The sequence below is a fragment of the Diabrotica virgifera genome, chromosome 7, assembly GCF_917563875.1.
Source record: "Diabrotica virgifera virgifera chromosome 7, PGI_DIABVI_V3a".
Taxonomy (NCBI): Eukaryota; Metazoa; Arthropoda; class Insecta; order Coleoptera; family Chrysomelidae; genus Diabrotica; species Diabrotica virgifera.
Window position 1 is genome coordinate 244,735,396 of NC_065449.1, and position 17,633 is coordinate 244,753,028.

Sequence of the window (17,633 nt, forward strand, 5' to 3'; positions counted from 1 at the left end):
AGTGCAAAAATCGCGATTTTTTCGATTTTTTGCACTCTATTAAAAACTAAATAGTTGACATAAAATTACAAAATATAGTTTTTTAGAAAATTACCGATAGAATTTTTTTAAGTAGACTGTTTCTGTTTAATGCAACCAGTTTCCTAGTTTTTGCAACTGTCACATTTAAGAAAATATCCATAATATACGTATTAAAAAATAATCTTACGAATATCACACGACAGTAAGAATAAATAAGAAAATAATGCTTCATTTTTACTCAAATTTGTTGTCATTGGGCAATAGCCACTCGAGCGCTGCGGGCTCTCGTGTCTATTGCCAGATAACAAATTTTCGAAAAACTGTCGCATTATTTTCAATTTATTCTCACTCTCTTGTGATATTATACCCGATAATTTTTGATAACATCCCGTCGTCAAGTATATTACGTCAGATGCCCTTCGTTGCTACGAAAAAAATACATTCAGTGACATTAATAACAATTAATGTTTTAAAAATTATAAAAGTGATGACTTCCAACCGTCAAATACAGTCGACTCTCGTTAATTCGAAACTCGAGGGACTCTTAAAATATTACGAATTATTGAGTGTTTGAAATATCAAATGGTTCGAAATTTGTGAGAGAAAATAAATAAAACTTCGAATTATTTTAAGTGTTGATCAATTATTATTTATTAACTGCTATTCTATAACGATGACAAAAGTTTAGAGGTACATTCGTGTACATACATGTATGTATTCATAATGTGAATTAATCAATCTTTCGAAAGAACTCTATTATGGGCCATTCCACGAACATACGCCTGTTTTGGATTACTTCGACAACGAATATTTTACTGTGCAACATAAGAAGTACGAAAGTAAATGGCGCTAATAATTATTCCAATAAACAACAATGTAATTTGCAATTTAGTTTCGTTCTTCTTATTTTGCACAGTAAAATATTCGTTGTGGAAGTAATCCAATACAAGCGTATGTTCGTGGAATAGGGTATATACTGCTTTGCTTCAAAGCACATTGCTGCTGCTCAGACTGCTCAATAATTTTTTTAAGAGAAAAAGTGCCTGAAATGCTTTTTCATCACTTTCGTTCTGTAAACAAGGTATCGAATGAGGATCTTGCTTCCTTAACTGAAACAAAGGCGCGTTGAAACAAGTTTGAAAACTGTACTTACTACAATCTTTTCGCCTCTTTCTCTCTGCAACTTTGAATTGTCGAGTGTTGGACGCCAATGAGTTCGAATTGACGCGTCGTTTTGTCATATAGCAATGATTTTTTTCGTTCGAATTACCAAGTGCATAAAAATGTATTGATTTAGTTCGAAATATAAAGAGATTTTGTAGGGAACTCGTGATAACTTTGAATTATAGAGAGTTTCGAATTATCGCAGGTTTGAATTAACGCGAGTCGACTGTATTTATAACAACTGTGTGTTTAATTGTACTAATTGGTACTTACATAAATAAATTACAATAATAATTTTGGTTTTGAACAGTTTTATTCATAAAATTCGCAACAAATTGCACTCGATCTCTAAAATTATTATCAAATTTTTGCCCTCGTGACACTTTGACATAATTTCACTCCCCTTCGGGTCGTGAAATTAAAACTGTCAAAGTGTCACTCGGGAAAAATTCGATAATTTTAGAGCTCTTGTGCAATTAATACTGATAATAAAGTTTTTTAAAATCGTTTGTCAAATGACTGAGTAATTAATTTTTAAAATGAGAGATGTAGTATTTGCTATAGTTATTTTGATCATGTTATTTAGTTATGTGATTTCCACGTTATACCTCTCATTTTAAAAATGAATTACTCGGTCTTTGATAACCGATTTAAAAAAACTTTATATCGATGGATAGGTGAATGACCGTTCTTTCAATTTACAAAAAATTTACTGGGTGTTGCATTAAAAGAAAAAGTCAACAACGCTTTTCAAAAATCCGCCATTTTTTTTTCGTTATTGAAAGCGATGTAAATAATTCAATCCATTCAAACAAAACTTTTACTAAAATAAAACATTTCATCGAAAACCGCATATTTGTATCTTGAGCCGTTTAGAAGTTATAGGCAGTTAAAATGGTAGAAAATATTAGTGGGCACCTGGTATTACAGTTAGGGATTAGTGCCATCTTAGTATCTCATAAAAAAATTATTATAATGTTTATAAGAAATGATCTGTAATGAGTCATTACATATTACAAAGTTTAAATTATATAAAATAAAATAACGTAAAAATTACATCATATATGCCCATTAAACAGTCCCGTTCAATTTTAACTTTTACGACAATGAAACATAAATGGTCGTAAATAAATGCATCATGGAGATTGTTGTTATTTTTAATATTTTCCATTTATTATTGTGATGTATTATCACATTTTACAACGCGTGTTTCATTATTGTTCATTAAAATGTGAACAATGTAGAATCTTACTACTGGCACTTAGACGGCTGTATAATTGAGGCTTTTTCGTCGTCTTCTTCTTCTGTTTGTGCCTACATGACTGTCTGTTTTTTCAATGTGCCTCTCTTAAGTTGTCGTTCCATCGTTTTCGTGGTTTTCCCACTGATCGTCTTCCTATTGGGGAACCGTCTCTCGCTGTCGCTGACTATCCTATTTGTTGTCATTCGGCGTATGTGGTCATTCCATTATATTCTTCTGTTTCTTAACCAGTTCTTGATGTTTGCCACTTGCATATCCGTTGTATATCTATACTCCTAGCTTTAACCCCTAGTGTCTTACCATCGACTTCTCTAATGGTTTTCATTTCTACTATTTCTACCATTCGTTTTTTTTTCTGTCTATGTCAGGTCATTGGTTTAATCACTATTTTATAAATTCTGCTTTTCATTTCTTTAAAGGACATCTTTATTGCGGAATCGTATCACAAGACAAAAAGATACAATTTTAAGAATTCATACAGGATGTTTATTACAGACAGGGATGTACGGAGAAACAAGGAAAGGAGTACCACAACCAATAGGATAAGATCTGGTATACAGATGGAGCGAATATATGCTTTTTCTCGTGAGGATCTTTCAATGCGTCACAGTTTTTCGATTTGTTTTTAACGCATTAAATTGTATGTGACAGAAAAAAACGCACGTCGGTGATTACATTTCGTGGGTGACATTTATAACATTTATCCTAGTTGTCAATAGATGGCGCTATAATCGATAAAAATTATTTACTAATTATGTAATATATCTACGAATATAATCTGTATAATTTATAAGACTGTACAAATCAAAGAAGATACCATTTTATAAATGCAATAAACTCAATTGATTTGTTTTTATGCCAAATTGCAAATAAAATGTGACAACTGTTAGCTTTAACTAAAATTTCATGTTAGAATAAATTTCATAAATGTGTATTATCACGGACTTACCTTTTTTTCTATCATTTGTGACGCACTGAAAAATGCTCATGAAAAGAAGCATAGCGGACCAACACCAATACTAGCACAACACACTATACTGCAGAGATTACGGTGGGTAGAGAAAATCGCTAAATGCAATAATGCAAAAAAAAAAGACCTTGGAAGACCAAAAAAGAGATGCGATGACGAAGTAGATGAAAAAGCTAAAAATCTCCTATAAACGCGCTAATGGAAAACAACAGCAGTAAATCAACCCGAGTAAAACATGACAAATTAATAACTCTAATGCAAGAAATTGGAATTAACAACAAAGATCTAAGAATTATCAGAAACATTTATTACAATCAAACGGCCAAAATCAAAATAGAAGAGCAGTCAACTGATAAAATTGCAATAGAACGAAGAGTACGACAGGGCTGTATTTTATCTCCACTACTATTCAATATTTACTCTGAATGGGTATATAAGGAAGCTTTAGACGGTTGTGCGAAGGGAGTATTAATAAATGGTGTATGGTTGAATAACATTAGATATGCAGATGACACCATAGTTTTTGCCGATAATCTGAATGATTTACAGATATTAACAAATCGTATAACAGAAGTCAGCAACAGATACGAACTAGCTCTAAACATAAAGAAGTCCAAATTTAAGATAATTAGTAAAAAACCAATACTAAACGCTCAACTTACAATCAACCAACAGAATATCGAAAGAGTTGAGCAATATACATATCTGAGCACGAATTTAAATAGCCAATGGGACCACTTGACAGAAATTAAACAGCGAATAATAAAATCGAAAGCAGCATACGTTAAAATGAGACCTATTTTCAACAGTAGAGACATTAAAAAAACAAAATACCGTCTGTTGAAATGCTACATATTCACAGTTCTGAATGGAAGCGTGGACACTAACTGTTGCATCTATGAATCGGCTCCAAGCTTTCGAAATGTGGTGTTATAGGCGCATCTTACGTATATCCTGGGTTGACCGAATTACTAATGTGGAAGTCCTGCGTAGAATGGGGAAAGAATTTGAAATTCTCATAACCATCAAAACAAAAAAATTAGAGTATCTAGGACATGTAATGAGAAATCAAGAAGGTTACGACCTTCTCCAACTGATTATCCAAGGGAAGGTAAATGGTAAAAGAGGACCGGGAAAAAGACGCATTTCCTGGCTTCAAAAATTACGAAAGTGGTATAACACGACTACCACTGAACTGTTCCGCGGTGCGGTAAACAAAGTCAATATAGCCATGATGATCGCCAATGTCCGGAACGGATAGGCACTTTAAGAAGAAGAATTCGAAATGATTGGAGAAACTTGCTGAAGGAGGCCAAGGCCCGATTTGGGCTCTAGTGCCATTGGATGGATGGAATCCAACAGTTAGCGAAAGCTTTGACTTGGGACGAAATTGCAACGTTTTCAAATAATAATAGAGCTCTAAAAAGAGTTGATCCGTATATTGTCTGCACTGTCAAACGGAACTGAAGGCACTAACATTTCAGAAAGTGATGTCCAGCCTGATGTGGGACTGCATCGAAGAACAGAATAAACTGGAAGACTGGAACAAGGAGGGCACTAGTGCATTGAAGAAAACGAAAAATCAGATCAACTTGCCAAAAGAGGATCGAACAAATGAAATGGATGAGCTATGATCCTAAGGCAGCAGTACGTAGGGCTGTAGACGACTGGATTTTAGAATGTAATGAGCGATATTGGGAGAGAATCCCAAAAGGGACACATGGGAAAATCTTCATTTGTGGACTATATACAAAAAAAAACAAAGTGACTGATACATTTGGGCAGGAATAAACTGCTAGGAGTAGCACGAATGTTTACCAAGCATGCTCCAGTAAGAGAATCCCTAAACAAAATAGGGGTTTACGATAAAGAGCTTAACGGAAAACTTTGCAATAAAACCATAAGCTGTGAAACTCGTATTATTCAATTGAGAAGCTCTGGACCCCAAAAGACAAACAATACGGACAACCAACAGGAAATCCTGGTATATTTAAGATACCAACAAGCAAGAGTAATCTATAATTTGTTGAGGGTACAAAAACTCTAGACTGGAGAACAGAAATGGTTCTCCAAAATACAAGGATGCTATACAATAGTATAAAAATGTTTCGAATAGGAGTCAGTATAACCAGAAAAATTATAAGATCTACAGGATTTGACAAAAACCTCACCACTATATTACTGAAAGAAGAATGGTAAATTTCCACGACTGCAAACATACGTTAACACATCTCAAATCATACAAATGACTTACTTTTAATCATTATTAATACAATGTAAAACTATATACAATGTATACTACTTAATATAGTAAAATCAACTTACCTGATTAAATCTAATAAGGTATCTACAGTTAAAACCTCCCGTTTTTCTTCCTTACCATCCGAGTCTTCACTTTTATGACCCACACCCGGCCTCATGGTAACCACCACAACCATACCTAACACCACAGCAGCGAACGTAGTAGTCATATAATAAGCTATCGCCCTAAAGGCAATTTTCCCCGAAAGGGACAAGTCCAAGCTTGCTATCGCAGACACTAACGACGAAACAATCAACGGCAGGATCAGCGCCTTCAACATCCGTAGAAAGATCTGTCCTGCAAGTCCGATATATACAATTTCTCGCTCTGTCCATTTTTCCCTGGAGTATCGAAGAATGATGCCGACGACTGCCCCGAGAATGACTCCTAACATTGTGGCTATGGTGAGGGCGTTTTGTCGCAGACATGACTGCTTCTTTCTTGGTTTCCCCCTGTCAGACTCAACTTCGATCATGTCGAAGTTGTGGTGTAGGTGAGCCATGGTTTAGTTTGTGAATGCTGAAACAAGAAAGAAGTCAATTAGAAAATTAATATACACATATAAATTAATACATTTAATGACACTGAATAAGAAACAAGTCTTCGCTGAGTTTATACAGGGTGAGTCATGAAGAACTGTACATACTCCTACCTTGTATGGTGGCTCCTATGGGGAATAACAAATGACTATTAAAAAGTGTCTGCTCCCCTTGTTTAATAATATACAGGGCGAGTTTCGCATTTTGACAGACATTTATATTCGTCATAATTTTTGAACGGCCAGATCGATGTGTCTCTTATTTTGGTCAATCGTTACACACTATTAATACCACCTAATCAACTGATTTATTCAAACTAGAAAAAAATCTTTAAAAAATTAGTTCGTTTGGGTCTTAGAAAAAATTTCACAGTGTATACGCTTTTTGAAAACTCTAATATGAATTTTACAAATTAGACAAATAGGCAATTAAAATGCCATATTTACTTTTTCCCCACATGATTACTTATTTTTTATAAAAAAATCAAATTTGACTATGAATAATAATTAAAAGTTTGGTAAAATGAACCATAGATTTAAAAAATATTTACTTTTATTACAAAAATTAATTTTTTTTGAACAAATATTTAATTTATGTTACCACTCAATCAACTTATTTATTCAAGCTAGAAAAAAATCAGGCCCGGATTTAAAAAATTATTTCGTTTTGGTCTTAGAAAAAATTTCACCCTGTATACGCGTTTTGAAAACTCTAATATGAATTTTACAAATTAGACAAATAGGCAATTAAAATGGCTTATTTATTTTTTCCCCACACGATTACTTAATTTTTTATTAAAAAATCAAATTTGTCAAAATCGGAATTTTAACCTAAAAATGAAAAAAAAAAGATGAAATCACGGTTTAACTCGCTACAACGTTCCATTTGAAATTTTTTTTTCTGAAATTTTTACAGCACATATCTCTTACCATTGTGGTGAAGACTATGACAATTGTTGTAGACTTTCAGTCTTCTTCTCGTAAAAGTTAAGAATTTTTAAAAATAAAAAATTTAAAATTTATCTTAAAACTATAGAGTCCAAAGAGAAGTGTTATGGGGAGAGTTTTAGATCTAGACGTGTTATAGAAAAAAAAATGGTGAAACTTTTAATTTTAAGAAAAACGTTGTTTAATTTTTTTTTATTTTTATGGTAAAATTGCGATTTTGACAAATTTGATTTTTTAATAAAAAATTAAGTACCTAATCGTGTGGGGAAAAAATAAATAAGTTATTTTAATTGCCTATTTGTCTAATTTGTAAAATTCATATTAGAGTTTTCAAAAAGCATATACAGGGTGAAATTTTTTCTAAGACCCAACGAACTAATTTTTTAAAGCCGGACCTGATTTTTTTTTAGTTTGAATAAATCAGTTGATTGGGTTTACCAAATTTTTAATTCATAGTCAAATTTGATTTTTTTTAAATTAAGTAATCGTGTCGGGAAAAAATAAATATGTCATTTTAATTGCCTATTTGTCTAATTTGTAAAATTAATAGAGTTTTCAAAAAGCGTATACAGGGTGAAATTTTATCTAAGACCCAAACGAACTAATTTTTTAAAGCCAGACCTGATTTTTTTCTAGTTTGAATAAATCAGTTGATTAGGTGGTAATAGTGTAACGATTGACCAAAATAAGAGACACATCGATCTGACAGTTCAAAAATTATGACGAATATAAATGTCTGTCAAAATGTGAAACTCGTCCTGTATATTATTAAAGAATTGGAGCAGACACTTTTTAATGGTCGTTTGTTATTCCCCATAGGGGCCTCTATACGAGGTAGGAGTATGTACAGTTCCTCATGACTCACCCTGTATGAGATATGAAATATGAGATTGTTTACGCTAATCGTACCTAAAGCGGCAATGTTAAGTGCGCGAGTGCGACGCATGTTTTCTTTGATCATTTTCCGCACAGGGATTCCTTTGAGAGAGTTACCAAAACCAGACATTCGAGTTCAACCAGTCAAACTAATAACACGTATATAACCCTCTCTATTTTTTTCATCCTTTGTTAATTCTTAGTTTATTTTTTTATAGTGAATAAAACGATTAAATGGTAAAATATTTACGAGTGTAGTGATTGCACATCTACTACACACATTTTGGTCCTTCGAGCCGGATACTAGTCTGTGGAAGAGAGACAGCTACTAGGCGCTCATGAGAAAACAAAATTAACGCGAACTACTAAACTCAATTATTAAGTCATTTAAAAAAAGAGTTCTCTTGCAAATATTGCTTCTTGTAGTTGTAGTGCATTATCTTTCATTCTTACTTACTTACTTAAGCCGTCCTCTTGTACCTTACGGTGTCGAGGTAAGTGGAGAAATGAGACGTCTCCATGCCTTTCGGTCGGTAGCTAGTCTTTCTGCTTCTCTCCACCCAATATTTCTTTTTCCGCAAGCCTTTCCAATATTTGCATTCCACGTTCTTGCTGGCCTGCCTCTTCTTCGTTTGTTGTCAGATGCCGCTTTCCATACCCTCTTTACAGTTCTACCTTCACTCATTCTCGCCATATGTCCGAACCACGATAACTGTTTCGTTTCAAGTCTGTCTAAGGTCCTTCCAACACCGCACCTTTCACGTATGTCTTCATTTCTTATACGATCACGTCTGGTCACCCCGGATACCGCACGTAAATATCGCATTTCGCATGCTTGTATTTTACTACGGATGTTGTCGTTCACTGTCCACGTTTCACTACCGTAGAGTAGCACCGGCTCTATCTTTCATTCTATTCTAAAGTAATAATCTTCTCTCTGCCTAATGTCCATACCCTCTACTTGCTCTCATTTTTTACCCATTCTTAAACCACACGGTGCATTTATGGTGTTGTTCTAGGGTTGTTTGATTTCTTTGCCCCTACTATGTTATTCCTGTGTCCTGTAACAGTGGTTATCTCCGAAGTATGTATTACTGTTGGTCTCGTGATTTTCTTGTAAATTTTCATTTTTGTGCTTTCTGCAATTTTTTTATCTCTAATTCGCCACTATACCACTCAAATTTAATCAATAGCATTATTGATACTATGCAACTATACGTTGTAGGCTATCATTTTTTCTAACTTTATTAAAAAAATCCAACGCAAAACCCTTCTGCAAAATTACGGGTACTTTTAATTTATAAACATTCAGAATAATTTAAACTATTGCTAGTCGATAAAATCTTTTTCCTATTTGAATAGCTGATAATTATTACACAAATTTGAAAGAAATTCGGGACGATTAAATTAAAAGTAGTATTTTTTTTTTTATTTCCCAGCTGATTTGCCTGTAATATTAGTTCCGTTTTAAAGATAAAGACAGTAGAAGATTAATTAATAATAAAAAATTAAAAATTTTTGAGAAAGTTATATTTTTTAACTATTTAAACAAATTACATTGTTGGTTATTCTAATTATTTATAAGATAAAAATAACTTTTAACCTTTTTTGATACAAATTGATTGTTTTGGTATGCGTATAATTACCATATCTTCATTGTTTTCCGACTAATTTTATTGCAAAAAAGGCCTCCGAAATTAATAAATTGCATATCGTTTAAACTAATTGATGGATCGATATGAAATTTTAGGAGTTTGTTAAGGACCACAAGACTTTGGGCGCAATAAAAAATTCTTGATTGATTTTTTACAATAGTTATAAGCAATTAACGATTTGGCCTTATTTTGCAAAGCAACAAAGCACTAGATTGCAAAAAAAAATTTTAGCAATCGCCATTTTAAATTTTTTGTAGGTACATATTATGTGACACTAAATTGGTAGTGAATAAAAAAAGACGCCAAAATCTCTGCAGAAAACTTATCAGTTTTCTTTATATATACCTATAATAACTTATTAAAGAAAGCAAAACTTTTTACGATTTGTTGAATTTTTATGAAAATAACTATGTTAAATTATTTTTCAATTTTTTTTTTTAAATATAATCTCAATTTATATTGACAATTATTTTCCGTGATTTAAAGATCGATTTACTATAATTTAATTTGATCGTGTTATTATTGGACATTAACGTTGTTATTCGTAGAGGCCTTCATCTACGTCATATTCGTATTCAGCAGCCCCAAAAACCCGCGATTACTCCGTTTACATCAATTTAGTGTTGGAAAGACTCTAAATTCCAGAAGATGACGTGTATAACGGAACCCTGGGCATTAGGTGTTCCGAGGGTCGGTTTTGATGTCATATTCGTGTTCAGCAACCTCAAAAACCCCTTGGGTAATCTATTTGCATCAATTGAGTGCCAAAAACCCTCGTAACTCCAGAAGATGATGTGCCTTAGCAGCAACCCTGGGCATCAGGTGCTCCGGAGGGTGGTTCTGATGGCGCATTCGTGTTCAGCAACCCCAAAACCCTCGATCAGCAAAATATGGCTTTTAATATACTGATTATGGCATGTTTTCATACAATTCGATGTGGCCCCAAAAATTGCACTTTTGGATGCATCAAAACGTCAACCCCCAACGCAATGCAAAAAGTTGCAAGTCGATGGACGCTGTATTTAAAAATGTATCTATTTGTTCTTAAATGCCCTAGTCTAGAGGTATGGAACAGAAATATATACATAATACATCCATTTCTGTTAATCACTTCTAAGTATTCGATTGTTACTATTAAAAATAGCAACACCACGACTCACCATTCTGATTCACTCACCGCACGAACGCTTAACATTCAATCCGACCGCGAATAAGTTATTTAACATGTATTACATGAATTGTTTAACCATAATCCCATCATTATTGATGAAGATACTATCATCGTTCTTGATTACATTACCGCTTAACGCGCCGTAACTTCCCGTCTATGGTCATTGTACTTGTCCTTCTTGCGATGTAACTTTATACGGAAGCGATCTTGAAGTGACAGGGTTAACTTGGCACGATTGAAATGTTTGCACTGGGACTAATTTGTATAAACAACTCTTTTCCATTAGTTATTGCTCTCGTTTATATTAAGAGTGTGAAAATGTTTAACCTGGAAATGAAGAAGACGTGTATGTATACTATTTGACAAAGTTAATGTATCAACACGTTTTTTATCGTGATGGAAAATATAGAGAGATGGAAATAGTATTTTGACGAGTTACTAAATGGCAAGAATAAGTCAAACCAAAGAGAATACATGGAAGCAGAAGCAGGAAATGAACACTTAGAAGACATAGAAGATAATTCACCCAGCAAAGAACAAATCGAGGAAATCATAAAAGATTTGAAGAATAACAAATGTCCTGGAAGCGATAATATAACAGCAGAGATGATGAAATATGGTGGAAAATTGCTACATGAGTGGATATACAAGATCATAAAAGAGATATGGAGAATAGAACGGATACCAAAAGATTCTTCTTCTTGTGCCACTCCTATCGGAGATTGGAAATCATCAAGGCTACCCTGATTTTGTTTACAGCTGACCTAAAAAGTTCATTAGTGGTGCAGCCAAACCACTCTCTCAAATTCCGCATCCACGACATTCTTCTACGGCCTGGATTCCGTTTTCCTTCTATTTTTCCTTGCATTATATTTTGAAGTAATGCGTATTTATGACCTCTCATCAGGTGACCCAAATACTCGAGTTTTCTTCGTTTTATCGTTAATAAAATTTCTGGGTCCAAACCAAAAGATTGGAAGGAAGCAATTATTTGCCCATTACACAAAAAAGGAGACAAAACAGAATGTAGTAATTACAGAGGAGTAGTATTACTAAATACCATATATAAAATCTTATCAAAATCCATAAAAGATAAACTTGAAAAAGAAGCTGAAAATATAATAGGTGAATATCAGTGCGGATTTAGACGAGGAAGAAGCACAACGGACCAAATATTCGTAATCAGAGAATTACAAGCAGAAAGCTATGAACACAACCTACCAACGATAGCGTTATTCATCGATTTCCAGCAAGCGTACGATAGAATAAAGAGGAAGAATTTAAAAGAGGCGCTTGGGGAATTGGGAGTTAGCAGAAAGTTACGCAACATGATACATATTACGTTAGAAAATACAGAAAATAGAGTCAAAATAAACAACCAATCATCAGACACATTTATAGTAAACGAAGAAGTAAGGCAGGGCGATCCTTTGTCATCATTACTCTTTAACTTATGCCTAGAAAAAATAATGCGAGAAGCAAAAATCAATAGAGAAGCACTCCTATATCAAAAACGACACCAAGTTTTGGCATTTGCGGATGATGTGGTGTTGCTTGCAAGAGGAACAAAAGAGCTACAGGAAATAGTACAGAGAATAGTAAAAGCAGCGAAGAAAATGGGACTCCACATAAATGAAACTAAAACAAAATGTATGGAATGGACAGATGGTCAGTTCAGGAATGTACAAAAGCTTAAAGTAGAAGTAGAAGAAGGAACATCATACGAATTCGAAATGGTAGAAAGATTTACATACCTAGGAGCAATAATATCACGTAAACCGAATATTAAAGAAGAAATACAAGCTCGAATAATGGCAGGCAACAAAAGTGTACATGCGCTTAATGGAATGTTGAAAAGCAAGTTTTTATCAAGAAAGGCAAAAATACAGTTATACAAAACAACTATCCAACCAATAGTAACATACTGCAGTGAGACATGGACAATGACAAAAAATGAACAAAGTTTACTGGAGATCTGGGAACGGAAAATCCTGAGGAAGATATATGGAGGAATAATAAGGGACGGTTTATGGTTAAGAAGATCAAATAATGAGTTAAAAGAATTATACAATCAACCTAATATAATAGGATGGATAAAAGCACAGAGACTTAGATGGCGAGGTCACATAGAAAGGATGCCGAACGCGAGGACTCCAAAAATGGTACTAAACTACAACATAGCCTCAAAAAAGAGAAAAGGAACACCGAAAAATAGATGGAAGCAAGAGGTCGAAAAAGATATGGAAAAATGGGGTTAGAAGGTCAGAGAAGAAAAATGAATAAGAGGAAGGAATGGAGAAAAATCACATACCAAGCCAGAGAAGATCGAGTTACCTAAAGAAAAGTAAAAATGAAGAACGAACAAACTTTTCAAGCCATGGGCCTCTAAGGCCTTTAGTGCTATTATATATATAATACGTTTTTTATCTTTCTCTTTCTTTCTTTCTCCCCTTCCTTATACCCTTTCAGGTGTAGGATTTGGGTTTAGTTTAGCTACATATTCACCCATCTCTTCCATTCTTTTCTGTCTTGTGCTATTAGTTTCATTTCTTCTAGCGTTTTCTGTTTAATTTTTCCTGCTTCATATATTTGCTGTATCCATTTTTTCCTCGGTCTGCCTTTTTTCTCTTTTGTAATATTCCTTGTTGCGTGAATTTTCCTTGTTAGTCTACTAGGTTTCATTCTCATCAGATGTCCATACCAGTTTAATTGTCTCGTTATTATTTTATTCATTATTGGTTCCTGTTTAGTTATCCCTCTTATTACCTCATTTCTTATTCTATCCCATTTGGTCTTTCCGTCTATAGCTTCCGTTTTTTTTATCACAATTTTTATTCTTGAAATGATTACACTGAATAAGAAACAAGTCTTCGCTGAGTTTAAATGAATATATGGATATAAGAGATTGTTTGTGCCAATCTTATTTGAAACCACGATGTTAAGTGAGCGAGTGCGGCTCATGTGTTCTTTTTTCACTTTCCGCACTTTCTAGGGACTACAGTAGTGAGAGAGTTATCGAAACCAGACATTCGAGTTCAACCAGTCAATCTAATAACACGTATATAGCCCTCCTATTTTTTTTAACCTTCTCAATCTTTCAACCATAAACCGTTCTACTACGCACACACATGTTGGTCCTTCGAAGCGGATATTATCCTGTGGAATGGAGACAGCTACTAGTGATGTTGATTATAGTTACTTTCGAGTATTCGTTACAAGTCGTTACTTTTGTATAAAGTAATCATTTACAGTATTCGTTACTTTGATTACTTTTGTTACTTTTGTATTTGAGTACCGGTAATCATATTATCGAGAATCGCATTTCTCAGTAATTCGTATAAGTATAAGAAATTAAATGATATGTAATCTGTTATGATAACAATTATTAAAAACAAGGGGTGCCCGACATAATTTTGTTCAGACTAATTAATAATTAATAAAAAAGAGTGTGTACTTTGTACGCACGTAAGAAGTTATACTTCTATTATTATGATTTCAACGAATTTAATATACTTAACAGGTTATTTGTATTTTATTTAAATACTAAACTAACTTTCTTTACCTACCACTTTTAAAAAAATTTTATTAAAACGATACCAAAAATATAAAAAAAAAATATGAATCGTCCGGGATTTGAACCCGGGACCTCTTGATCTCCGGTCACACGCTCTACCACTGAGCTATATTCCTTTTGCTTTGACAGGTTACAAGATTTCTCATACATACTGACAAATTTAATAGACCAAGTGAAGTATACAAAAATACTTTAAATATACTTACTATTATTATAAAATATCTTATTCCCGAGGAAGACAAATCCAAAGACACAAAAATTATAATAAATAATACATTTACTAAGAACACTAATATATCCTTTTATATGCTATAATATGACTTATTTGCGCTGACAGCGCTGATACATACATATCTTGAAAGATTAGCAACGAAATACATACTGTCTATGTGCGCATGCGCCCGGCATTATAAAATTTCACTCTCGATTGTAAAGAAGTATAACTTCAAAAATTAATTTTTGTTTATAAATTCTACTAATTTTTTAGGCCCGGCCAGATATTATTTTAGATTTTTGGATCATAACAATAAAATTCACATAGACCAAGGCATTTAGGAAAAAATAAATTATTTTTAGGGAAATAGTGAAAGAGGAAAAAGTTTTCAATAGAAAAATGGGTGGAAATGCATAATTGCAGTATAAAATGCATCCAAAAGTACATGAACATGTCAAAATCAGTATATTGAGGGTTTCTTTTTTCTAGGCCTGATAAGAATAGTGTGTATTTATTATTAAAATCTAATGTGTTGCATTGTTATTTTCAAAGGAACGAACATCTGTGAATTATCTACCTCGACAAATCGTATAGACGTCTGTTTCTGGGTGCATGCTTTGTTAAATGATATACCTCCCTCTGTTTCAGCTACTTCTCAGCGCCCTGTAATCCTGTAAAACTCTTCATAGCCTTCGCCCTTCATATAGATAAAATTTTAGTTAACTGTAGTGGAATACCGGTCCGTTTCCGATATCAACCGATTGTAGATACAATACTCAAATAGGTACTCGCTCTGATACGATTAGTACGAAGTAATCAGAGTAATCAAAGTAACGATTTGCCTCTCTATATAGTAATCGTTACTTTCGGTATTCGGAAGTAACGAGTACTTTATAACGAATAGATACTTTTTCAACAGCACTAACAGCTACTAGGCGCTCCTGAGAAAACAGAATTAAGAACAGCTAAACTCAATTATTTAGTCATGTAAAAAAAGAGCTATAAAGGAAAGTCACTAGCCCAGATCCTAAAAATTGTACAGTATATCGGTAATCACAAATCAAAATCGTTTAAACAACCAGAATAAGAATAAGATAAAAAAGAACCAAAAGAGATCTTTCATATTTTATTTGTATATTGTATTTATTACAAAATACTAATGTGCAAATAAGTTCTCTTATTTTTTAGAGCAGCATATAGGGCATTTTAGGTTGGAATTCATATACACAGGGGGATAATGTAGTCTAGTCGCAACATAGGGGGTCCCGTGGAAAATTCTAGCTCGCCGTGATTTGATGGTGGTATTATAGGTTTTTTGGGTCGCTGAATCCAATGGAAGTGGTCTGGAAGCCCAAATATGGTGCGTTTAATTGTTATTAACAAATTATGGTAAAATTAGGTATTTTTCAGGAATTATTAGAAGCCCTGTAAATAAATTGATAGTGTTAAGGTCTTCTCTGGTGTATTTTTGGTCGCTGAATCGAATGTGACTAGTCGCGATTACTCAAAATATGCTCTTATTTTCTTAATAACAAAATAATTGTTTATTCGCCGAAAAGCTCGAAATAATTCGCTATTTACAGAAAGTGTGTAGTCTTTTTTATAGTATTTTTATACGGTAAATCGATTGCCACTAGTCATGATAGCTTAAACCATGTTCCAACTTTGTTATTAATAAATTATTGCAAAAATAACGGTTTATAGTACGGTAACTTACGGTTTTTGCTGTAAATTTTAAAAAACCACTTGGATTGACATGAAATTTTTCATACACCTAGTTAACATGTCAAATAAAACAAGCGATATTGTGCCGATGTGTGATTTTACCCTGGGGGTGACTTTCACCCCTTTTCGGGGGTGAAAAAAAGATACCTTTAAAATAAGTCCGGAAGTGGATAAACTGATTAATTCTAAGCAACTTTTGTTCTAGAGAGTTTTTTCACTAAGTCAATACTTTTCGAGTTATTTGCGAGTGAATATGTTCATTTTTCAACAAAAAAGCCACGTTTTTAGGGGTTTTATAAGCAGTTTCGAACCAATGAAACTTACAGATCATATAAATACAACATACATAAATAAAGCAACTTGTGAAGCGGTAACCATTAATTTCATTTGAGATGCTAATTAGGGGGTGATTTTATCGATTTTCTTTTTACCAAAAAAAGGAACCAACTTTATTTTGAGAGTAATTTGCTTATTTTTGATACTAGATACTTTTTCAAAAAACAAGAATAAAGTTTTTTTTAAAGCTTTAAAATTGTTGTTATGAGTTTTCCTTAAAAAGTGCTTCATTTTTTGGTTATTTTATATTTAAATACATATTCGATTTGGAATTTGACGAATATGAACCTGTTGTTCATTAGCTAGAACTTTGCTTCTACTGGGTCTACGGACCTCACACATACACCATTTTTTTAGTCTATATTTTTGCTAAGAAAATTTTTTTTTGAAAAATACACACTTTTTGAGTTATTTGCGAAAAACCGTCTAAAAACGTGGGGTTTTTGTTGAAAAATGAACATATTCACTCGCAAATAACTCGAAAAGTATTGACTTAGTGAAAAACTCTGTAGAACAAAAGTTGCTTAGAATTAATCAGTTTATCCACTTCCGGACTTATTTTAAAGGTATCTTTTTTCACCCCCAAAAAGGGGTGAAAGTCACTCCCAAGGTAAAATCACACATCGGCACACTTGTTTTGTTTGACATGTTAGCTACGTGTATGCCAAGTTTTATGTCAATCCAAGTGGTTTTTTAAAACTTAGAGCAGAAACCGTGAGTAAACGTACTATAAATCGTTACTTTTGCAATAATTTATTAATAACAAAGTCGGAACGTGGTTTAAGCTATCATGACTAGTGGCAATCTATTTAGCGTATAAAAATATTATGAAAAAGACTTGCAAAAAAAAGCAAAAAATTTGAAAAAACTTGCTGTAG

General features: G+C 33.2%; 2 protein-coding genes across 6 annotated transcripts in view; one reads left to right on the forward strand and one right to left on the reverse strand.

Annotated features, from left to right (window-relative positions):
- LOC114329522 (zinc transporter ZIP11) overlaps positions 1-17,633 on the forward strand; it is a 235,547-nt gene that overhangs the window by 95,632 nt on the left and 122,282 nt on the right. The window lies entirely within an intron of this gene.
- LOC114329498 (excitatory amino acid transporter 3) overlaps positions 1-17,633 on the reverse strand; it is an 87,395-nt gene that overhangs the window by 31,964 nt on the left and 37,798 nt on the right. For all 4 annotated transcript variants that reach the window (XM_028278648.2, XM_028278639.2, XM_028278632.2 and 1 more), the window contains exon 2: positions 5,742-6,237. In XM_028278648.2, coding sequence (XP_028134449.2) covers positions 5,742-6,220 — 479 coding nt within the window. In that variant the 5' untranslated portion in view covers positions 6,221-6,237. The remainder of the gene's footprint in view (positions 1-5,741; positions 6,238-17,633) is intronic.